The sequence below is a fragment of the Rhincodon typus genome, chromosome 32 (genome assembly GCF_021869965.1).
Source record: "Rhincodon typus isolate 14 chromosome 32, sRhiTyp1.1, whole genome shotgun sequence".
NCBI lineage: Eukaryota > Metazoa > Chordata > Chondrichthyes > Orectolobiformes > Rhincodontidae > Rhincodon > Rhincodon typus.
Window position 1 is genome coordinate 20,640,054 of NC_063363.1, and position 22,377 is coordinate 20,662,430.

General features: G+C 37.9%; 1 protein-coding gene across 1 annotated transcript in view; it reads left to right on the forward strand.

Moving 5' to 3' along the window:
- Nucleotides 1–12,504: 12,504 nt before the first annotated feature.
- Nucleotides 12,505–22,377, forward strand: part of LOC125486704 — a 227,948-nt gene continuing 218,075 nt past the window's right edge. The window contains exon 1 of the mRNA XM_048615370.1: nucleotides 12,505–12,883. Coding sequence (XP_048471327.1) covers nucleotides 12,543–12,883 — 341 coding nt within the window. The 5' untranslated portion in view covers nucleotides 12,505–12,542. The remainder of the gene's footprint in view (nucleotides 12,884–22,377) is intronic.

The window sequence follows — 22,377 nt, forward strand, 5'->3', positions numbered from 1 at the left end:
ATCCCTTGATCAGATGTAGTAAGACCACGAGAAAGTTCAATTGAAAAGTATTTTTTTTAAGCTAGGCAGGAAGAAAGGTAACTTAGTCAAAATACATGTTTCTTTTCAAGACAATTTACAATAAAATGTATTTTAATATGCCTGACAGGAGAGAAGGTATAATGATATAACCTAATTTCGTAATTGTCCCGTCATTATTGCCTTGCAGTAGAGAGTTTAAAGAGGAAGGAAAGCATAAGAATCTAAAGACTTTTAATTATACGAAATAGTTCTCATTCTAAAAAAATGAGAGGCCCTGCTGGTGCCAGTTAATTTGATATTATTTTGAAGAAAATTATTATTCAGCACTAAAAGTACAGTATATCTGCCTGCTGTGAGGGTGTCTGACTGATGATGGCATCTGCCATTTTTATGTTTCAACAGCCACAGCCAGTTGCCAGTTTAAAAATGTAGAATGTCTACAACTAAACCACTGAGTTACCACTAAAATTGATAATCCTTTGATCTGTAGACTTTTACAGCTCTGAAAGAGGCCATTTGAGTGATCATGCCTGTGTGCCAGCTCTTTGAAAGAACTAATTCCATCAGCCTTGAAATGGCCCCCATATAATGTTCATACTGACAAATAATTAATATAGTTCAGTGAAACTATCCAAAACTTTTCAACACTTTTACATTTCTTGTGAAACTTAGATTTAGCATTCATGTATTGTTAATTTTACTGGAATGAAATGAAAAATATTTTGTATATAGCTAAATTTAATAACTTCTAAATTATTTTTCTTTCCATGCATGCATTTTGAAATTTCAGTCAAGTGCAGTTAATTTTTCAACACAGTAAGGATGCTTCTTTGATTCACATCCTTAATACTGAATGATTTACTCTATTTTTCAGTGTATGAACACGTTTCAGTGAGACATTTTTTGTCATGCAGATCCATTTCACTGTCAGTTTGGAAACCTACACGCGTTCCTCATATATCTTTCAAATATGTAATCTCACTTTTTTTAAAAAGAAGAGCCACTGACAATTATCATTACTGGCATGCTATCTTTGTCGTCTGATGTCATTACCCATTGAGTAATCAGTGGTGTTCTGCAGGATTGTTGACACTCTTGCCTCTCAGCTAACTGATTCAACTAACAATGAGGAAATTATTTTTGAAAAGCTCAAAAATTTTAGGAAATCCTAAAGCAATATGGTGAAAGATGTGTCTCTTCAAGTTTATTACAAAATATATTTTTTGGCTACTGGACAACAGTTTCACCTTTTTGAGCCCTCCATTCAAACCAAATTATGAAGTAAAGGAGTGAAGTTGCACAATTTTATTCTGTTTCCTAAATCGTCATAAAATGATTTTAAACTCCCATAGATTATCAAACTTAAACTTGTCATACTGCTGAAACACAAGTTGGAGTTCGAGAACATTGATAGAACGGTCTATTTTTTTTTAAAAATCTGTTTCTGATCAGGAATTTTCAGAGTGATATTACATGCGTTGTTGGACAAAAAAAAAGTGAGGAAATAATTGACTTCTTTGAATGATTTGGGGTACCAAAGATCTATAGTTTACAATCTCAGATTTTTGGGATCTTGCCGTCTGTGTTTTTTAGCATTGATCTGTTCCAGTTAGTAGAGTTAAGTGGAAGGATGGCTCACTGTAATGAGGCAAATGGATGGTAGTGCTGCTTCAGTTTCCTGTCTAACGTGGTCTGGAATGGGAATTGGGTGGACCTCACAGTTGTGAAACCCATATTTTCCGACTCACTTGTCACACTGGCATCCATTAATATCACAGGATCCAGCAGAACCAATGGGTTGAAAACTCGCAGTGTATACAGAGTTTCTTTCTGGCCTTGCTCCCTGACTGCCAGTTACAGTGTAAGAGACACTGGATCTGATGGTCTCGTAGTTTGCAACTCTTGTGGTTTGATCCCATAACAAATTTTCAGAAATGGCAGCAAACCAGTGCAGCTGGGTTCCTACTATTTTCTGAAAGTTTTTGCCAGTTTCCAGCTGGAGATCCTGTGGGACTTTAGTGGAAGACTTAATAAATTTAACTTGTTGTTGTGAATATTGCTTTACTCACTCAGTGGAATGAAACTAATGTAATGATTGCTCTTTTTTAAAATAAAACCTAGATTTATTCAGGGTTCAGTATCGCAGACCAACCTGATAGAATGCCTTTGATGCTTATTTTTTCCTAGAAAGTGCTCTTACCTAGATCTCAAGTATATTAATGCTGAGACATCAGTGTGTCCTCCACTTTGTTTCAGTTTACTGATTTTATTCCAGGCCCTCGTTATCATCTTAAGCTTTGGAAAGTGGAGAAAAATACAGAATATTTTAAAAATGTAGTGTTTACTAAATTTATTTGTTGAGATTTAGAAAGAACAATTACATCCAAGTTTTATATTTTCTACGTTATTCCAAAATGAATTCGGTAAAAATTCTGTAACTAAAACATTATTTTACTTTAACTCTCTGAACATGTGTGTAATCTGAAACGAGAAAAAGAATGAAATAATGTGAGAGCTGCATATGAGCTTTGCAGAGATTGTTTCTAAACTGGTTAATGTTTTATCAGTATACTTTTTGTCCCTCTCGATGTGTCAGTCAGATGCTTATGCTGAGTCCACAAGTACTGACAGAAAAGCAAGTGAACAATGTTTGTATTACTGTAGGTTATACTCATTCAGATAACTCTGTTTGTACAATACGGACTGAGCAAACTCTTGCTTATTGATCGTGCTGAGTGGTAAAACGAAGTCAGGTTTTATCATTGGTTTTCGTTCACAAAAGGAAGCAAACTTTAAAACTGGCTGAGACTCTTACGCCATTACTGTACTGAACTATGCGACTGCTTTTGAGATTAATGCAGTGTAGATACCTTAAGCTGTAGGAGCAGAGGTAGGCTGTTCATTTCAATGAGTTAGCTTCACAGTTTGGTGAGATCATGGCTGATCTGATGATCCTCAACTCAACTTTCCTGCCCTTCCCCTTTAACCCTTGATTGCCTTACTGATTGAAACTCCTTTGTAGCTTGGCCTTGAACATGCTGAACAACTCAGCCTCGACAGCCCTCAGTGGTAAAGAGACCTGGCAGCACCACAGTACGGTTGTATATTTGAGTACTGTGAGATTGGAAGACATGGGTGCATTGCACATGTATTTGTGAACTTTTAGAGTGCTCTGCTAACTGGTGTTTAAAACTAGAGGACTTTATATTGTTGCCGAGGAACCGTAAATGTAGTCAGGATCTTATGAACCATAAATAGCTTGAGTGGTCTGTATGAGCATTTTCGACTTTAAGTTTGCTCTCAAAATACATTGTGGAACATTTATGATCTCTGCTGTTTTTTGTTCCCCTTTTCTTAAATTACATGTATTTGTAATAGTGCTAGACATTGGTGGGATTGCAATTCATCAATAATTTGGAGCATCACTTCTGTCCAAATACAAGTTATGTTTGACACAATGAAAATTTCATTTTTCAAAGAAATTGAGAGAGGGATGCACTATCAAATTATAGGAATTTAAGCTTTCTTTCACAATTGAGAAAGTGTTAGTACATTGAGCAATAATACAAGGCAGAAATGTGACACTTGTCTATTCTGAGATAACATGATTTTTGGAGTGTGATATCGCTCTTCATTAATTTAGTAAATTACTTTGGAAAAATGACAGTTGTATTAAATGCAAAGATGGTAACAGTTCCTATACTTGGATTTGGAGAAGGCAGTTGACCCTGTCTCATAACTAAATTGCTACATGAAGTCTGTGGATATATGGAAATGTGTTAAACTAGATAAGCAAATGGTTATTTGGCATATAACATTGAGTAGGCATGCATTTCAGCCAGTTTCCAGTGGAGTGTCACAAGCTGCAATGTTGCAACCACTCCTCTGAAATTTTTTGAAAGGATTTAGAGGAGAGAGTTATACTCAAATTTAAATACTAAATTACAAATACTGATGAATATCAGTGAGAGCCAATTCAAATTCAAAAGGCTCTGTATAAACTTGAGAAGTAGTTGGAGAAATGGCAGATCCAGTCTTCAGATTATGAGGTCCAGATTATGGACATTAATGTATTCTAATTTAGCACACAATTCAAATTTAAGATCTTGGAGTTTTAGTGGACTAGTCAAACAAAATACATCATCACCGTGTTCCCAAGCACTTTTCTAAAGAAAAGCAAACAGAATATGACATTTAAAACCTAAAAGCCTAGAGAAGTCATGGCGAAACCGCTTTGAGCCTCGTTGAATCCTTACCTGATGTACACTGTACAATTTTTGTTTTCCATCCCTTCAATGTTATTCAATCATTGCAGGGATGGGAAGATCGGTTACAGAATATAAGAGAATAAAATATAGAAGGGAAGATTAACTATCCTGGATGTTATTTTTTTGAGAAAAGAGAACACAGGGTGGGGATATGTTGGAAGTGTTTACAGTTAAGAAAGTTTTGAATGAAACATTCTAGTCAGCTTTTTGCGGTATACATAATTTTAAGCATAAAGGGTCATGTTTACTATTAGGGAAAGTTAAAGAATAGAGATACGCGGGAGAAGTTTCAAACAAAAAACTAAAAACGTGGAAGAGATTGACGGAATGAAAAAAGTGAAGGAATAATGATCAGTACGTATGTAGATACGTAGACAGTTCAGATACATGAACCAAACCAAGCTCTTCTCTTGCCTGAAACCATTCCATTAAGCTAATGTTTTGAGACTTGATGTGTTGAAATTACACTGCCAGGAATAGAATACATGTTTTTAGCTTGCGGATTGTGGTTTCTTTTTATTTAAACAAAAAAATTGACATATCAGACCACATAAGGACACCAAACCAGAATGCTTTCGGCAGGAAGTCAGTGCAATGTATCATTATTACATAACATATTTTTATCATTTGGAGTGTGGAATACAAAGACAATTACAACTGCACAGGAGCCAAGAGCTGTTGAAGGCGATGTTCTAGAGCCAAGCAGTTTGAGAATGAGCTGGGGTTTGCTGTACATTTGGTACTACATCTTAGTCAGCTTCTCAGATATTAGTTGAAAACTGCAGTGTGACTGGGTATCAGATAAAATGACAGCTTCTTACTTTGAGTGCAACTCTTTTGGTGAATTGCCTTTCATGAAGAAACCAGCATTCTTAAAATAATATGTGGAATCGTTCCATTTTATGCTTGGTGATGTTAAACTGTTCCAGAACGCATTGTTTGATTTTCACACCATTTCACGGATTTGCTTGATGTGCAGTTTTAGGTGAGAAAGGCACTTAATTAGGTGAGGTGGTGATGTATACATCTGGAGGACATTGAGGACATTGTGACCAATTACGTGTTACTTAAAGGCCTCAGCCTGCACTCACTGGCATCAACCCAGCTGCAAGGGTACTTGTTTGTATAAGGCATGCATGACCGGTCAACCTGTTTAAACAATTTGTTGGATTGGGGAGAGTGTGGGAGAGACGTTGAGATCCCCTCGATCAAAGGCAGTTAATGTGATGCCCACTGGGAGTGAACCCTCTGTCCTTGCAACTGACCTTGCCTTGCCTTCCTTTCCCTGTGACCCCCAACCCCTCCTCCAAAACTCCAGGAACTATTGTGCACTGACATCACACCTTATTCTGTAGCCCTCTATGATCCTGCGTGCTCTTCTGGCAGCAGCCACTGCCTTCTTTTGTGGTGCTGCTGGTGCCTGACTGGTTGGTAACTCTGACTGACAGGTTGAGGTTTCTACCTCGGACTTAATTCGAAGTGAAGGCTACCAGTGATTTTGCCAATGTCTGACTGACATTAGATTCAGTGGGTCTTCCCTGGAAGAGGCATCTCACCGGATATAAGACCCAGGCCCTGTCAACATTCCACTAATTTTGAGAGGTAGAGCCCCTTGGAGAAACTAGTTTGGAGTTTATATCTCACTATCAAACAGATTTTCAATAATCATGAACATTTTGTAAAGGACTGTCAATGTATTTTCAAACATGCTGACTTTTTGTGTCTCATGTTGTTCTGATCATCTTTTGTATTAGCTTAGTGGGCAATGCATTGTATAATTGAAACATACTGAATAAAATGCATCTTTAAGTTGTAATTTGTTGATCTAGGCATCAATTTGAAGTTACAGTTGGCCATAGGACCCTTTGTTAGGAATTAGCTTGAAGATGACACAAGCACCCCAAGCTCTCTCTGTTCCTCCGAGCCTCCTAGTATTCTGCTGTTCAGTGAATATGCCCTTATCTTGTTACTTCTTCCAAAGTGTATTGCCTCACACTTATCAGGGTTACATTTCATCTGCCCAATCCATTTATATCCTGGAATCTAAGACCTTCTTTCTCATTGTCAACCATCCGCCATTCTTTGTGTTAGCCGCAAACTTAGTTATCATCACCCCACATTCTCATCTACATTGTTTATATCATGAACAATGAGGGACCCAGCTCCAATTCCTGTGGTATGCTACTTGACACTAGCCTCCAGTCACATACACAGCCTGTCCTCACTTTCTGTCCCCAGCCACAAAACCAATTTCTGATCCAACTTGCCAAGTTACCCTGGATCCATGTGCTTTGACTTTATCAGTCTCCCGTGTTGGACCTTGTGAAAGGTTTTGCCAAAATCCATATAAACTACATTATCTGCACTGCTACCCTCATTGAAGCAACTGATCACCTCTTTGAAAAATTCAACAATCTTCAATTGTTATCTCCAACATGCGTAAAACTTGGCTGAAAGGTTGTACGAACCATGAATGGTATTGTTTTGAAATGTGCTTTTCTAATGTTAGACCTGCCAACTTGCTAACATTAGTTCAGAATCCAATGATTTTGAACAGAATAACGATCACAACTGATCATGGGAAGCATAGGCAAAATGACAAATAAGATTGTGACATCCATGTGTGGACAAATTCACTTGGGCAAACTTGTAATACTTAAGAACATTTGTGTTCTTAAATGCACTGCAGTTAAAATACTGATGTTTCCACAACAGGACAAAACCTGGGTTGAAAGGGGTAGATTTGTACATGGTCTGTAGTTTTAGCTGGAACAGATGGGAGAACAGGATCAGGTGGAGACGTGGTTGAGGCTTGTTGTTTGCTTTGATACGTGCTCACGCAGTAGAATTGTCACCAAGGGAGCACATTGGAAGCAAACACCTTCAACTGCAAGATTCAGCAACCAGCAGACAACAATCGTTCAGGGCAAAACAGTCAAAAGTATGATGATAAATTGCAATACGGGGCCCTGCTATGGGACTCTTTTTCCGGACTTTTACTTGTTACGCAAAGTGGAATTTGCATAGCAACTGTGTGTTTGCTTTCAGCGTTTGCCAGAAACGGAGTAGACTTTGGTGTGCACACATCAGGAGCAATCCTAAAGGGATACAGAGCTTGAGTGATACTTATGAGAAAAACACTACTATTGCAAATCTCTGCAAATGAATATGTGTGAGTTAGCATCTTCTAATGTTTACAATGGATCTTGTGCTTGCTTGTTTTAATCAGTATAAACCATTAATTTTTGCTAACTGTTCTGATGATGTCTTTGAAGATCTCACAGTTTATAGTTTGGATGATTGCTGCTACTTTCTCGCATACAATTGTGCGTTGGTTGCAGCACATTAGGAGGCCATTTGGCCCTTTGTGTTTGTACTGGCTAACTAGTCCTACCCATTTGTCCCCTGTAGTCTGCAAATATTTTTATTTCTATTCGAGTGCTTAACCTAATTCCTTTGAAAGTCTATTATATCTACCTTCGTCACACTCCCAGGAAGTGCCTTCCAAAACCTAATCACCTGCTGTGTAAGAATATTTTCCTTTTCTTCCCTTGTTTGCCTTGGCATTTCTTTTAAGTTGGTGTCCTCGTTCTAGACCATTCTAGCAAAGGGACCATTTTCATCCATCTACTCTGTCCCGACACCTTTCAAAAATGTATAATTTCACACTTATTAATTTTTGTCTGCTACGTGTCTGCCAATTCCGCTAGGCTGTCCATGTCCACTTGAAGTCTGTTGCTATCCTCCTTACAGTTTACAATGCTCCTAAGTGTTTTGTCATCACCAGATTTTAAAATTGTGCTGTGTACACCCAAGCCTAGGTCCTCCATATGGATCATGAAAGGCTTTAATTCTAGTACCAACTCCTGGGAAAGTGCTTATCTTTATTTTATGTCATTCGGCAAACCCTGTATCTGTTTTGCCACTGTCCCTTTTATTAGATGAGCTTTAACTTTGCCGAAAAGTCTGTTATGTGGCATTTTGGCAAATGCCTTCTGGAAGTCCATGTATGCAACGTAAACTGCATTACCGTTATCAGAAAACACAATCAAATTAACTAAACTAATTTTTATCTTCCGCAAGTAAGTGCCCATTTTCCTTAATAAATCTATGCCTAAGTTGTTATTAATTTTGTTCCAAATTTTTATTTCTGAAAGTTTTCCCACTACTGAGGTAAAACAAGTTGACTAACTGCTGGGCTTATTCTCAAACACCTTTTTGAACGAGGGTGTAATTGTAGCAATGTTGGAAGGAGATGAGGACAGCAGTAATGACTCAATCTTTTTCTTGTTCAGCAATTCAGGCGCTTTGAATTCCTTGGAATTCGTGTTCAGTATTAGATTCATGTGAGTTTTTGCTGGAAGCATTGAAGTCCTATTTCTTGAATAATCGTGAAGTGTGTATTTGCAGCTTGTTGGATATTTTGATGGTGTGATCCTCTTCACCAGTTCATTGTTTACATATAAGAAGAGAAAGGGATAAAACAACTTAAATGGAGCTCAACATCAAAGGAATGTTTAACAAGGGAGGCAAGGATCAAAGAATTTAAGGATCCTGGGAAGGGGAGGCGAGTAAGTGAAGAAAGTGCTTGTTCAGCACTAACAGGACATTGACTATGCTTATAATGAAACTTTTTTACCAAGTGTAGTCACAGTTATAAGGTAGAAAATACAACAGCACATTTGCATAAAGCAAGTCCCAAGAAGATCAATCTAGTAATAACTAGATGTGATGTTGTTCGAGGATTAATTATTGGATAGGACACTTGGGTAAACTCCCCATTCTTCAAAATAGCAGAGAAGCTAGGGCAGGGAATTCCAGAATACAGGGGCAAGGTGGGTGAAAGAATAGCAGCTTGTAAAGGGGAAAAATTGGATAAAGGGCTAATATTGGCTGACCAGAGGGTACTGGCGCCATGGACTGATTTGGAAGTGAAGTAGATGTGATGTATAACAGACAGCTCGTGGAGATTGACCAGAATAGTGAGGCAAGTCAGAACATTCTGGATGAATTATCATTGATGTCTGATGAAAATGAGAAATGCGCAAACAGGATATTGGAAAAGTTTAGTTGCAGCAGTGGTGAAGGGAAGATCAGTACTGTGAAGGTGGAAAAAAGATTCTGTTGAGGAATGGATTTTAAAGAGGAGGGCAAATATTAAGCATCCCTTAATATTTGCTGACAGAAATCTGATTTTAAAGGAATTTTTCAGCAGCTTTAGTTTTTAACCATTCATGATTTACATAATATGAATATATTTTTGATCTTCGTTAAGTGCAGGTTATTACAACAACAGTTATTTCAATTGTATTTGCATCTGGGTCAAGAGGAAGATTGCTGCATAAACTTGAAGGACAAACATGTCATCTTACAAAATTAGGTTGGAGGAGTACAAAGTCCAAGGCTTGGTCGTATTTTTTTTGGAATTTATTTTACATTTCATATCAACTGTACAATATGAAACAAAGACAGAAGCTGTGAGCTATCTTGACTGTGTGACAGGTCATAAGCCTTGGCACTATTCACCTTGATGGTACAGAGATATGACCCCATTGATGGCTGGTGTCGTTTAGACTATCGGGGGTTTTGTTCAGGTTTTCTTTATGGACGTTACTGGCCAGTGAAAACTGAAAAGTCTGAGAACTCACCGCAGCTGGGAACTGATGGCCTGGGGATATTAGAGCAGATTCATCTCCTCAGCATTGAGTCTGCTGCACCCTGGCCTGCTCCAATTGTCAACATGACAATGAGGTAGGGCTGTCCAAAGAGATGTCTGTGGTATATCCTGACATGGAGTGAAAATTAGGAAGGCAAGTTGCTCCAGTTGGATCTCCGACTCCTGGCGGCAAGCTTTTAGAACATTCAGCGGAATGTTTACATGTCGCTCAGAGCACAGCAGATTAAATGACTCAAATTGATGAAAGTTGAGGAAATAATATTTGTTAAACATCCTTCAGTCACTATTTGCATGTTCAGTGCTATTTTTGGTCATGATTTTACTGTTGCCTTGGTTTATATTTTTATTTTATTCTTTCTTCACCTATTTTAAAATATTCTTCCACTATGGCCATACCTCTGAAAATTGATTTATCTCCGTGGCGTCTGGAAGTGAGTGAGATTAAGTATCCTCTCGTTTTTCATTCCCTCTGCCTCTTTGTCTTTGGTGGCTGAACTGAGATTGGGGAAAAAGGAACACTTATGCTGACTGAATATTTGGTATTTAAAAATTGCTAATTAATCTTTTCTGGATTTTAGTTGAAGTTAGCTTACGTGTTATCAGTGTCGTGTTTCCTTTGCAAGTTATTAAGTTTTGCTTGCAACGGAGAAATTTGAGCTGCTGTAGTTACTGTATTGCTTGCCAAAGGTCTTTTGGAAATTACAGGTTAGAACAAACACATTTTGAAGGATAACTTTGTTTTAACTGCAATTCTAAATAAGCTAATGGCCACTTATATGAAAACATTGAACAAACTGTCCCTAATTTGTTTTGAGGATGCAAAATTTTGCAGGAGTAAATACAGTTTTTTTTTCAGTTATGTTGGTTCAGTCAATTGCATTCTTGTTCTTTTAATGTCATTACAGAAAGATTTTTAGTTTTATGTGCTAAATAGAATGATTTGATATTTATGATGACAGCACCCTAAATACTCCTGTTTTAAAAACTATAGACTAATCAATGGTTTGGCCAAATGATTTATAGCACAAATATGTCAGCAGTGTACATTTAGATCATGCCTTTAGCTGAGAAAAATACCCTAAAGTGCTTCACAGGGGTGCACTCGGACAACAGTTTACAAAATTGTCCTGATCATTTTGCTTTTTGACCTGTTTCTGGTCTGTACTGTATTAGATATGTGGACTTCATATCAACTGTAAGGATCTTTCTTTGGGTTTGGTAGTAGATCCTGAGCAAATAGTTGACACAATAGTTAATCATATATAATTTTGGCTTTCAGCATAGTGAGGTTTATTTAAATCTCCGGTTTGATTTATTGTATTTTGCTGTTTTAAAAGTTCTTTCAGAAAGAAAGATCTTTCATCTTACAAGATTATAATACTGGTTTTCTAGACAACACAAAATATTCTTTTGGAGATATCTTGCATGTTCTTGCCCAGAGTAAGATGTGTAAGTGGATGTATGGTTTGAAAAATAATTAAATCTCACTTCTATATTTTTCATCTTAAAATCGTCTCATACAAGGAGAACTTTTTAAGTGAATACTTTTATAAACCATTGTACTGTTCCACCCACCCCCACCCTAAAATGTTAATTTTTGTTGGTAGGTTTGAATCACAACACTGGTATGTCAGTGAAGTGTACTGTCTCCTTGAACTGCACAGATATAATGTAAATGTAACAATGTATAATCTATAATATGCTCACTAAACAATGCATAATTAGTTGTTTATCATTCATGTGAATATTTACAATAGATAAAACAAATCTTTATTCTTTTTAGGGGAGCACTGCTGGTTGAACTTGTGTGTGCATCCTGGTTATTGAGTCACTAATCTTCACTCTCTCATTCTGCTTACATCGAAAAGTATATTTTGTTAACATGAAAAATAATTGACTCCATGATGTGGAAGAAGAATGGCATACCATGTAGATGTGGGATTAAGAGTTTGCCCATGCATCTGATGAAGGTTTGACAACGATCTTGTTCGTTAACAACCACTGAATAATGTAAGCTGATCCCATGTGGCAGAGACTAGAATTACATGCTACAATTGCTTATGCATGTTTTATCTTCTGCATTATCTAATATTACAGTTTCCCTGATGAGCATCGGTCTCTTCATCACACCTGCTGCTGCTCAAATCCCTCTGTGGATTTTGATTGGGTTTAATTTTTGTTTATCGTACCTACTGTCTCAAAGTGTATCAGTAGACATCCAGACTGCTCCTAGCTTGCTTCTGACAGTTAACCAACTCTGGAGGGCTAAAGTACACTGAAGAAGTACCAGCAACAATACTTCAACGTGATGAACAGCTTAAAAAGACTACAATTTGCAAAATATTTCATTCAATATATGTTAAGTATTGGATTGCACAAAACATCACATTTATTTAAAGGAGCAACAAAAATAAGTAAACTAAACAGGTACTGCATCTGATTTTACAACGTAAGTGATTTCACAGTGACAGCAGCATTTTGTGGTGCATGATTTGTGAGCATTCATTTTACTTGTAAAAGACTGTCTTATAACTGTGTTTTACAACACAGTAAAGAAATCTTGCAAAACTGTAGAGATGACTGATATGCTACAGCTTCCTGCTGTACAGATTTCATCTTCAGGAAATGGCACTGTGGCCTGGTCAAGATCCTCAACTCCAACACTTCGCAGAAAGCGTTTCAAAATGAAACGTTGGAAGAATGTTCAAAGTGAGAAAGAACAAATGGTGAGCAACATTTACTGTGGCCCAATAACTAAAGAGTACCTACAGCTTCCTTCCATTGAGATTACTCCATCAAGTGATGAGGATACTCCTTGGTCAAATTGTTCAACACCAAGTGCTTCTCCACGCCGCAAACGCTTCCTGTTGAAGAAATGGCTGAAGGTTCATGAGAAAGGAGAAGCAAGTGAGACCAGGTAGATTTTGAAAATAGTACTGAGAAATGAACATATAATGTGAAGTGTTGTGAAGTAGATTTCATCATAAAAATGCTAATACCAAAAAAAATGCCTGGTTAACGGCTAGGATACATAGCGACTAGAATGCCTATCTACTTCTGTAGTGATTACTAAATCTGTTTTAAGTTAAAACAAAAGTAGATCCATAAACTGAGTACAGTTTGTCATTTACTTGCCTTTACAAAGAAAATGCACTACCTTGTAAAATATGGCTCTCAGACAAGGTTACCTACATGCTTCTAGTTTTTGATATAATTTAGTAACTCGGATCTCCCCATTATTCATATCCATTTGTTTATGTGCTTGCAAGTAATAGTCCAGAGTATTTACTGTAATGCTGTCAAAAGTATATAACTCCTGAATTAAATTGTGATTAGATTTTTGCAGAAAGGTTGTTGAAATTTACTGCTTGAGACTAGTTTCTATAACTGTAAAAGTTTTCACAATCTTTAACAGGCATACCGGGGAGTGAAAATATCTGGGCAATGGAAATATCTTTACTTCTATCTTTCATACATATTTACTGATGACTATCTAGTTGCCCCAAGATAACCTCGGACTTACTACCAAGAGACAAGATGTGCATTTGGAAAGGTTCAGGTTGGTGGGAGGGATGGTTGGGATTGGAATTGATAAATTGGCAGGTGGGGAGGAGGTTGATCAGGAAGACTGAAGCATGTAAAAAAAAAATTGAAAATCACACACTGCCATATATTCAGCATCGATTCAATGACACAGAGGGAGTTGAGCCTGGCTACTTTGAAGAACCAAGCATTTCATCATTTTATGTGGATTAAGATAGCCTCCTAATTTATTGTTTTCTGACATGCACCATTTATAAAAATAATAAATCTTAAAAAAAAAGTTAAAGTGCTGTTTGTGCTGCACCATTTTCCATTTAAACAGCTAGGTTTATATAAAAAGCTTTAGAGTATCATAAGAGGTGAATCTGGCTTGCACCGTCCATGTGGAAACATTTAGTATAATTATTAAAGCTTTTATCATGTTTTGGGTGGCTGACTAATCAAAATGTTAAGTACAAAACTTATCAAACTACCCTTCATCTATGTGAATTTAAGGTAGAAGTTAATTTTAGGAACAAAACAATTTAATTTTCCTACAAATTGTTTACAGAACTCAGTTTCCATTATTGTTTAAATAACTGGCCAATTTCCATGGTGAAGTTTGCTGTGTAACCTTTTTATGGCAGCAGGTTACTATTGTCCAATTTGGTCCTAATGGTCTTGACAAAAGTAGAAATGAGGAATGTTTCTCTAACAGACAGGTCAAGTGCAGTAAAAAAAAAAGTTTGTTTAATAAAGATGAGTTGTCGATTGAGGAAAAAGTTGGCTTGTTAAAATGACCTGTAAATGTTTTGGCATGTTACAAGCTTTCAGAATCGTGATATCAGTACCACGATCTGGAATATTATGTTCAGTTTGGGAACTGTATTTCAGGAATGATATGTTGACCTTGAAGGAGTTTGGAGTTGAATTTATTTATTGGAGTGATATGAAGGCTTTAAGGGTTACGTTTTGAAGATCGGATGCTTGCATTTGGCTTGTATTCCATTGGTATCGGAAAATGGGGTGGCTTTTTAAATTAATATGTCTAAATTAATCAGAAGGAGCCCTTAAGGAAGCCATTTGGGAGGTATCTTAAAATTAGAACCAGCTCATTCATGAATGAAATAATTAATTACTTCTTCACATGAAAGATGAAAATCTGGAATTCATTCCTGATTAATGTACCTCCTTTAGAAAAAAACTGTGAGTGCTGGATAATTAAAATTGGGTAAAAGTATCAAAGGGATATAGGTCAACCTAGATCAGCCATAGTCCAACTGACAGAATAAACTCCAAGGGTCTTGTTCATATTGTTCTTATTATAATTATTCCTGAACTGATTTTGATGCTTTGGCAGGTTGAAATGAATCTATTGAAGTAAGAGTCAGAAAGCACTTTGATTCTGATAAACACTTTTCTACTTATCATGGTGTCTTAACCACAATACTAAAAGTAAATATAATAGTGCAGGAGTTTAGAATAGGCTACTTCAAAGCAGTCATAAGCTTTCTCAAAAGGGTTGCTATGTAGATTATGCACAGGGTAACTGAATGTTTGCACTGTAACATGTTACATATGGCGTGCTTTACTATCGTTCTGTAGCCCTAATTTTAAGGTTAACTAGTAACTTAGTTTTGTTATAAGACTGTGACTTGAAGAAAATAAGTGAGTTTTAGAGAAATAGGAGGGTTGTAAAAAGGTGACCTGTACATTCCAGCCTGAGTGACACACCAAAAATTTAGTAATGTAAAAACATGAATAGAAGACTGAGGTGTTAAATATGTTGCAATAAATGATCAGAATTTGACAGGCAATCAAATCAATCCTTTTTTATTTGCTGCCTGTAATTTCTACTTTTTCTTTTTTATAGTGTTCAGTTATGCAAAAGAATGTTTGTTTTTTTTTAGCCTTTTTCTGGGACTTCAAGACTGAAAATAACCAGTAGGCCCCAGTATTTGGACTAATTGTATTTTAACCCTGTTGTTCCAATTAGCTGAGCTTGGGTTCTGCCAGAGCCATTCAGCTCCTGACCACGTTACAGCCTTGGTCCAAACATGAACAAGCAGCTGAATTCCAAAGGTACGTGGAGGGTGACTCCTGTAGACATCAAGGCAATATTTGACCAAAATCACTGATGTAGAGTGGCAGCAGTGTAACATCTGCAAGATGCAATGCAGTAATTCACCAAAGCTCTTTCTACAACACGTTCCAAATGTGCAACCTCTACAGCCTCAAAAGGACAAGGGTAACAAAGACTTGGAACACCACCACCTGCAAGCTTCCCTCCACTCCATACACCCTCCTGACTTAGAACTACATCGCTGTTCCTTCACACTCTTTGGATCAAAGTCCTACAACTCCCTACCTGATAGTGCTTTGAGTATGCTGCCACCTCGGGGATCAAATCAGCTCAAGAAGACAATTTTCTACCACCCAGTTCGTGGCAATTATGCATGGGCAATGTATATTGATCTAGCCAGCAAAGCCAAAGCCACAGTTTTTTTTTAAAGGCACCAGTTTATAAGTACACCAGTTGCTTAACTAGTAAGATAAAACATTTCAGAGAATTTGGAGATACTTGTCAGGAGTTTCTCAACCTAGCGTGTGAGAGTGGTATTATTGCTGGACTGTTAATCCAGAGACTTGGGTTTGAATCCTGTTGTGGCAGATGGTCAATTTGAATTTTAAAAAAAATCTGGCTTAAGAGTCCAATGATGACCATGAATCCATCGTCAATTGTCAGAAAAACCTATATGGTTCATTAATGTCCTTTTAGGGAAGGAATTTGCCATCTTTACCTGGTCTGGCCTACGTGTGACTGTAGACCCATAGCAATGTGGTTGACTCTGAACTGCCATCTTGGCAATTAAGGATGGGCAATAAATGCTGGTTTAGCCAGTGATGTCCTCATCCTGTGAATAACACGGAGTTTGCCCACAATTTCAAGTGAATCCTAAGAAACTGCTATTTCAGTTGTAATAATTCAATTTCTACTTCAACCAGTTATATTTTACTCCTTCCTTTTTTTTCTCTTTCTGTTCTGAAGGGTTGGTTTTATGCTGGATATTTTCCTGCGCTGCATTTTTACCTTACCTATATAAGCATTCTTCCTATTTAATCAAAACTATATTTGCTGCAACACTATTCAATTTCAGGGGATCACAGAAGTATTTCCATTACTATTAATGAATTACGTTGAGCTACTGCCGTATCTATTTTCTGTATTCCCCCCCCCCCCCCAACCCACCGCCTTAATCTCAGGGCACTGAGACCAGTTGGAATACTTTTGTCTCGTGTTTTTATCAGGAAGCTGTACCAAATGGTGGATTGACGTTGGTAACTTCTATACCTCTTTAGTTCATTTTTATTTGGCAACTCAGCATCATTGCGTGGTTTAATGTGTATAACACTGGAAAAAACAATCCATGCACCAATCTCATGACCAAAAGTATAATCTTATAGGGCTCTGCCAACGTGAGCTTTGTGCCACAAATTTCAACAATCAGTCCAGACATCATAGCACTCACTCACTGTAATGCTCACAGCATCCTGTCTTAGATTGCCTTTTCTGTGCTTTGCATCATCAGCCAGAGGTACCAAGGTTATTTCATTTCTGTATTGCTATGGTGTTTATTGCAGCCATTGAGTAAGAAAATTTGTCATGCAGGTCTCAGTTAAGCCAAGCAGGAATGTCTTTGGTCAGGTGTCCCAGCAAGGGCAGCCCCTAATATCAGTCCAGGGCCTTGTAAACCGTCAGTCATCCACGTAGGGCAGTCAGAGTCATGATGCTCACCATGTATGGGGTGAGGAGCTGAATATCAGGCAGCCTGTCACCTGACTTAGGTTTTTCTGCACTAGTGAGCCTGTTTTCCTCCTGGGAATGAGAGAGACATGTATATTTGAGTGGCAGGCCTGTTATTAATGAGGTAAGTAGGAAGGTGTCCAGAGTAAGTGATTAGGTAGCATAGAGGACATTCAGGGTTAGTGGTGTTGGAAGTTGGGTGGGTGATGGCGAGTGGAGAAGATGTAGCAGACATTAATGAGAGAGGTAGAGTATGAGCCTTGATTGGAGGTGGATGTAATATCAGAGCTTGAATGTGTGGTATAAGAGAAATAGTGGCACATAGATCAGAGAAGGTCATTGACCTTCTTCCTACATTGCTGTACATTCCTCCAGATAGGTGAGACTGTTTTAACCTGGTTGGTCACCCTGGTACAGCTTAACATGTTCTGGTGTGATGGTCTCCACACAAAGCAAACTGTTAACTCGGCGGAAAAAAAATGCTGTAATTATTTTTTGGATGTAGATTTCTAAAAGATTCTCTGCACATGGTAACAGTTTAGCATTGTCTCTATGAATTGATTACTTTGCAACAGAAGTGGTGTTCAATAGCTGCTCTCTATTTCTTGTGGCATGTTCAAATTAGTGAATATAAGATGACAACTGAGAACGTAAATCATTTCACAATTCAAGATTTACAATTTGCTTCCACTTGTGAGCACTATTTTGTGAGGAGGTAAGTGTTTTCTTTTCCATAGCTTGCAAGAGAATAATGGCTTTGCTCTCATTTAGCTGGTACTTTGACACAGTGTGCTGCTAAGTTTATCTTGCTGTCGAATGCTGGAACTAGGTATATCGTAAATGTAAAAACAAAACTACTCTGATCTTTAAAAATTTTTGATAGCTAATAATATTGTGCAACAAGCCTCAATACTGCAGTTTATAGTGGTAACTTACTTAGTGCTGAAACAAAGAAAACAAACTACCTAATAAATAATTTATAAATTACAAACTCAATTCTCTCTCGCTCTCGCTCTCGCTCTCGATATCCATGACCCCTTTGGCACCTTGACACCCTACTCCATTGTACAGTTCAATAACATCTCAGTTTAATAAGCAACAATATTTGCAAACAAAGCAGACCAGTAAAGAGGTTAGATCTGGATTTCTGGAGAGGGAGGAAGAGGTTAGATCTGGGTTTCTATTACATATTTTGGTAATTGGTTTACCACTTATGAATTTTCAGTGAAACAATTTATGGTTTTCTTAAAGAATTAACAAGCAAATTACTATAATAAGCAGAGGCAGAAGCCGTTCCTTACAGACTCAATATCTTGAAAACTGTCAGTATTTCACAGCAAAAATGATTTATTTTTGATTGCTTCCTTCCATATGATTGCATCTCTATCTTGGCAGCCATCAAATACTCGTCAACTGCTTGAATACTTTGTTATTTACTTTAAGAATTTGTTATACCTTTTATGTTGAATTGCCTTTTACTTGGATTCTATCATCTATGATCAAATCACACATGTTTCTTCTTTGTTATATGTTGGCAAATATGTAAGATCAATTTGGAAACATTATAAATACTAATGGGTGAAGAAATGTCTCCTCATCTCTGTCCTAAATCGCCTACCCTGAATCCTCATACTGTGACCCATTGTTCTGGACACACCTACCATCGGGAACATCCTCCCTGCATCCATCCTGTCCAGTCCTGTTAGAATTTTATAAGTATCTGTGAGATACCGCTCATTCATCTGAACTCTAGCAAAAATTATCCCAACCTAGTCAATCTCTCCTCATACGTCAGACCCGCCGTCCCCGGAATCAACCTGGTAAACCTCGCTGCACTCCCTCAAGAGCAAGAGCATCCTTCCTCAGAAAAAGATACCAAAATTGCATACGATATTCCACGTGTGGTCTCACCAAGGCACTTACAACTGCAGCAACAATCCCTGCTCCTGTACTCAAAACTTCTTGCGATGAAGGCGAACATACCGTTTGCCTTCTTTACCGCCTGCTGCCCCTGCATTCTTGCCTTCAGCGACTGGTGCACAAGGATGTCCAGGTACTGCTGCACACTCCCTTCTCCTAATTTACAGCCATTCAGGTAGTAATCTGCCTTGTTTTTGCTTCCAAAGTGAATGACCTCACATTTGTCCAAATTATACTGCTTCTGCCATTGGTTTGCCCACTCATGCAATCTGTTGAGACCATGCTAAAGGATCTCTGCATCCTCATCATGGTTCACCCTCCGAACCAACTTGGTATAATCTGCAAACTTTGAGATGTTACATTTTGTGCCCTCAACTGAATCATTAATATATATTGTGTCTAGCTGGGGTCCCAGCTCCGATCCATGTGGCACCCTACTTGTTACTGCCTGCCAATTTGAAAAGGAGCCATTAATTCTTTGTTTTCACTCTGCCAACCAGTTTCCTATCCATCTCAATACATTTGCCCCAATCCCATCTCCTTTAATCTTGCACATTAATCTCTTATGTGGCACTCTGTCAAACGCTTTCTGAACGTCCAAATATACTACATTGACTGGCTCCCCCTTGTCAACTCTACTAGTTACATTTTCGTAGAACTCCAACAGATATGTCAAGCATGATTTCCCCTTCATAAATCCATGCTGACTCTGTCTGATCCTGCCACTGCTTTCTAAATGCTGTGCTATAAAATCCTTGAGAATTGATTCTAGAAATTTCCCCACTACCAATGTTAGGCTCACCGGTATATTATTCCCTGTATTCTCTCTACCTCCCCTTTTGAATATTGGAATGACATTAGCTACCCTCCAATCTTCAGGGACTGTTCTGGAGTCTATAGAATCCTGGAAGATGACCACCAATGCATCCACTATTTCTAGAACTACTTTCTTAAGTACTCTGGGATGTAGATTATCAGGCCCTGGGGATTTATCGGCCTTCAATCTCAACAATTTTCCAGGCACCCTTTCTCTAGTAGTGTATCACTACTCCATTCGGATATTCTGCCTAGGTTTTTGAACCACTTGTTGTGAGGGGCAGAATGAGTCTGACGTTATGGATTGCTAGTTTGATCCATTTAGTCCATGTTATACATTTGAAACCATTGTTTTAACATCTACTGTTTAGTAAGTTATTGTGGCTAACAGTGTGTGATGCATCTCAGAATGGTAACTAAATAACAAATCCGGGCCTGCATCTTATTCCATCATATCATAACATCGTCTTGAATTGATGCAACAGTTTGATCACTAGGAATCTTGTGTAGCCTCCCGAGTGGTGGATTGATATTTAATGAAGAGAGTACCAGAATAGATACATAGGGATTTGTTTTTGTTATAGAACAAATTAGGGGTCTTCCTTCCATATGGGACACATTAGCAATTCTGGCCCATGTTGCGCCCAAAGCAGCACCTGTTTGGAAAAGCTCCCGCCCCCACCCGTGTTTCTGCTTGAATGCCTTGTTTATTGCGGAACAGAAAATCAGGCATGAATCAGCACACTCAGTGATTAAATATATAGTTAGAATATCTTCCAAATATATTCCTTGATACATTTAAATTGTAGTTGGAATTTTGATTAAATATAGGTAAAAATGGGTTTATCACAAAAAAATAATATGAATCCACCATCTCTAGTAGTGTAATTTTAAACTACTGAAAGTGACTTTTTCAAATACTACAAAGCTTATGTCCAGGATTGGATTACAGCAGTCAGTTCCTTAGTAAATTTAAAGAAACATTTGAAATATTTCAGAACGTACTTGTTAGTGTCCTTATTTTCAAAAGATCTGGATTCATTTTTGGATGTCTTCAAAGGCTTGTAAATTAGCACAGTTAGTGGCAAATCAGTTTTTTTTGTTATTTGGAGCCTGCTTCTAGTGCTGTTTTAAAACTAGCATTGTACATCACGGAAACTCCAGTTGCATTAAATATAGTTTATGTTTAACATACAGCAATGTTTGTGATGATCAGAGTGTGAAAAATTGTAATCTTACATATTACCATGATAAGACTAAGAAATAGAAACAGAAGTAGAGCAATTGGCCCCTTGAGCCAGCTCTGCCATTCAATAGGATTCGACATTGCTCACATCCACTTTCTTGCCTTTTCCCTGTAACCCTTGAATCCCCTACTGATCAAGACTCTATCTATCCGAGCCTTTTAAATGTACGCAAGGACTCTGCTTCCACAGCTCTCTGTGGCAAGGAGTTCCAAAGACTCATCACCCTCTGTTCAAAGAAATTTCTCCTCATCTCAATCTTAAATTGATAGCCGTCTATTCTGAGACTATGCCCTCTGGTTCTACACGTTCCCATGAGGAGAAACATGCTGTCAGCATTTACCCTATCTAGCCTAAATGTTCAAGGAGCTCACCTCTCATTCTTGTAATCTCCATTGAGATTAGCCCCAACTTGTTTAACTTTGCTCATACGACAATCCCTTTGTACCAGGTATCAACCTAGTGAACCTTCTCTCTACTGTCTCCAATGAAATGATATCTTTTCTTCAAATGAGTACTCCAGTACTCCAGATATGTATTAACATAATACCCACAACCAGCACATCTCCACATTCAGTGTAAATGAAGTTTTATATAACTGTTTAAATATGAATCCTTTGGTAAATGCTGATGATGATTTTTCACATCAGCAAGCAGAATAAGTTTGGGGTAGAATTATGCTTCTGAGAATTATGATAATTAATGAAGAGAAAATTCTTCATTTGAATATTACAAGAAAAATACTGAGTATTTGGGTGAGAGAAACTGTACTGTTTCATCTGTTAGAAGAACAGCACAGTGGCTCAGTGGTTAGCACTGCTGCCTCACAGCACCAGGGGCCTGGGTTCAATTCCACCCTCGGGTGACTGTCAGTGTGGAATTTGCACATTCTCCCCATGTCTGCATGGATTTCCTACGGGTGCTCTGGTTTCCTCCCACAGTCCAAAGATGTACAGGCGAGGTGGATTGGCCATGCTAAATTGCCTGTAGTGTTTAGGGATGTGTAGATTAGGTGGGTTATAGGGGGATGGGTCTGGGTGGGATGCTTTGAGGGTTGGTGTGGACTTGTTGGGCCAAGGGACCTATTTCCACTCTGTAGGGATT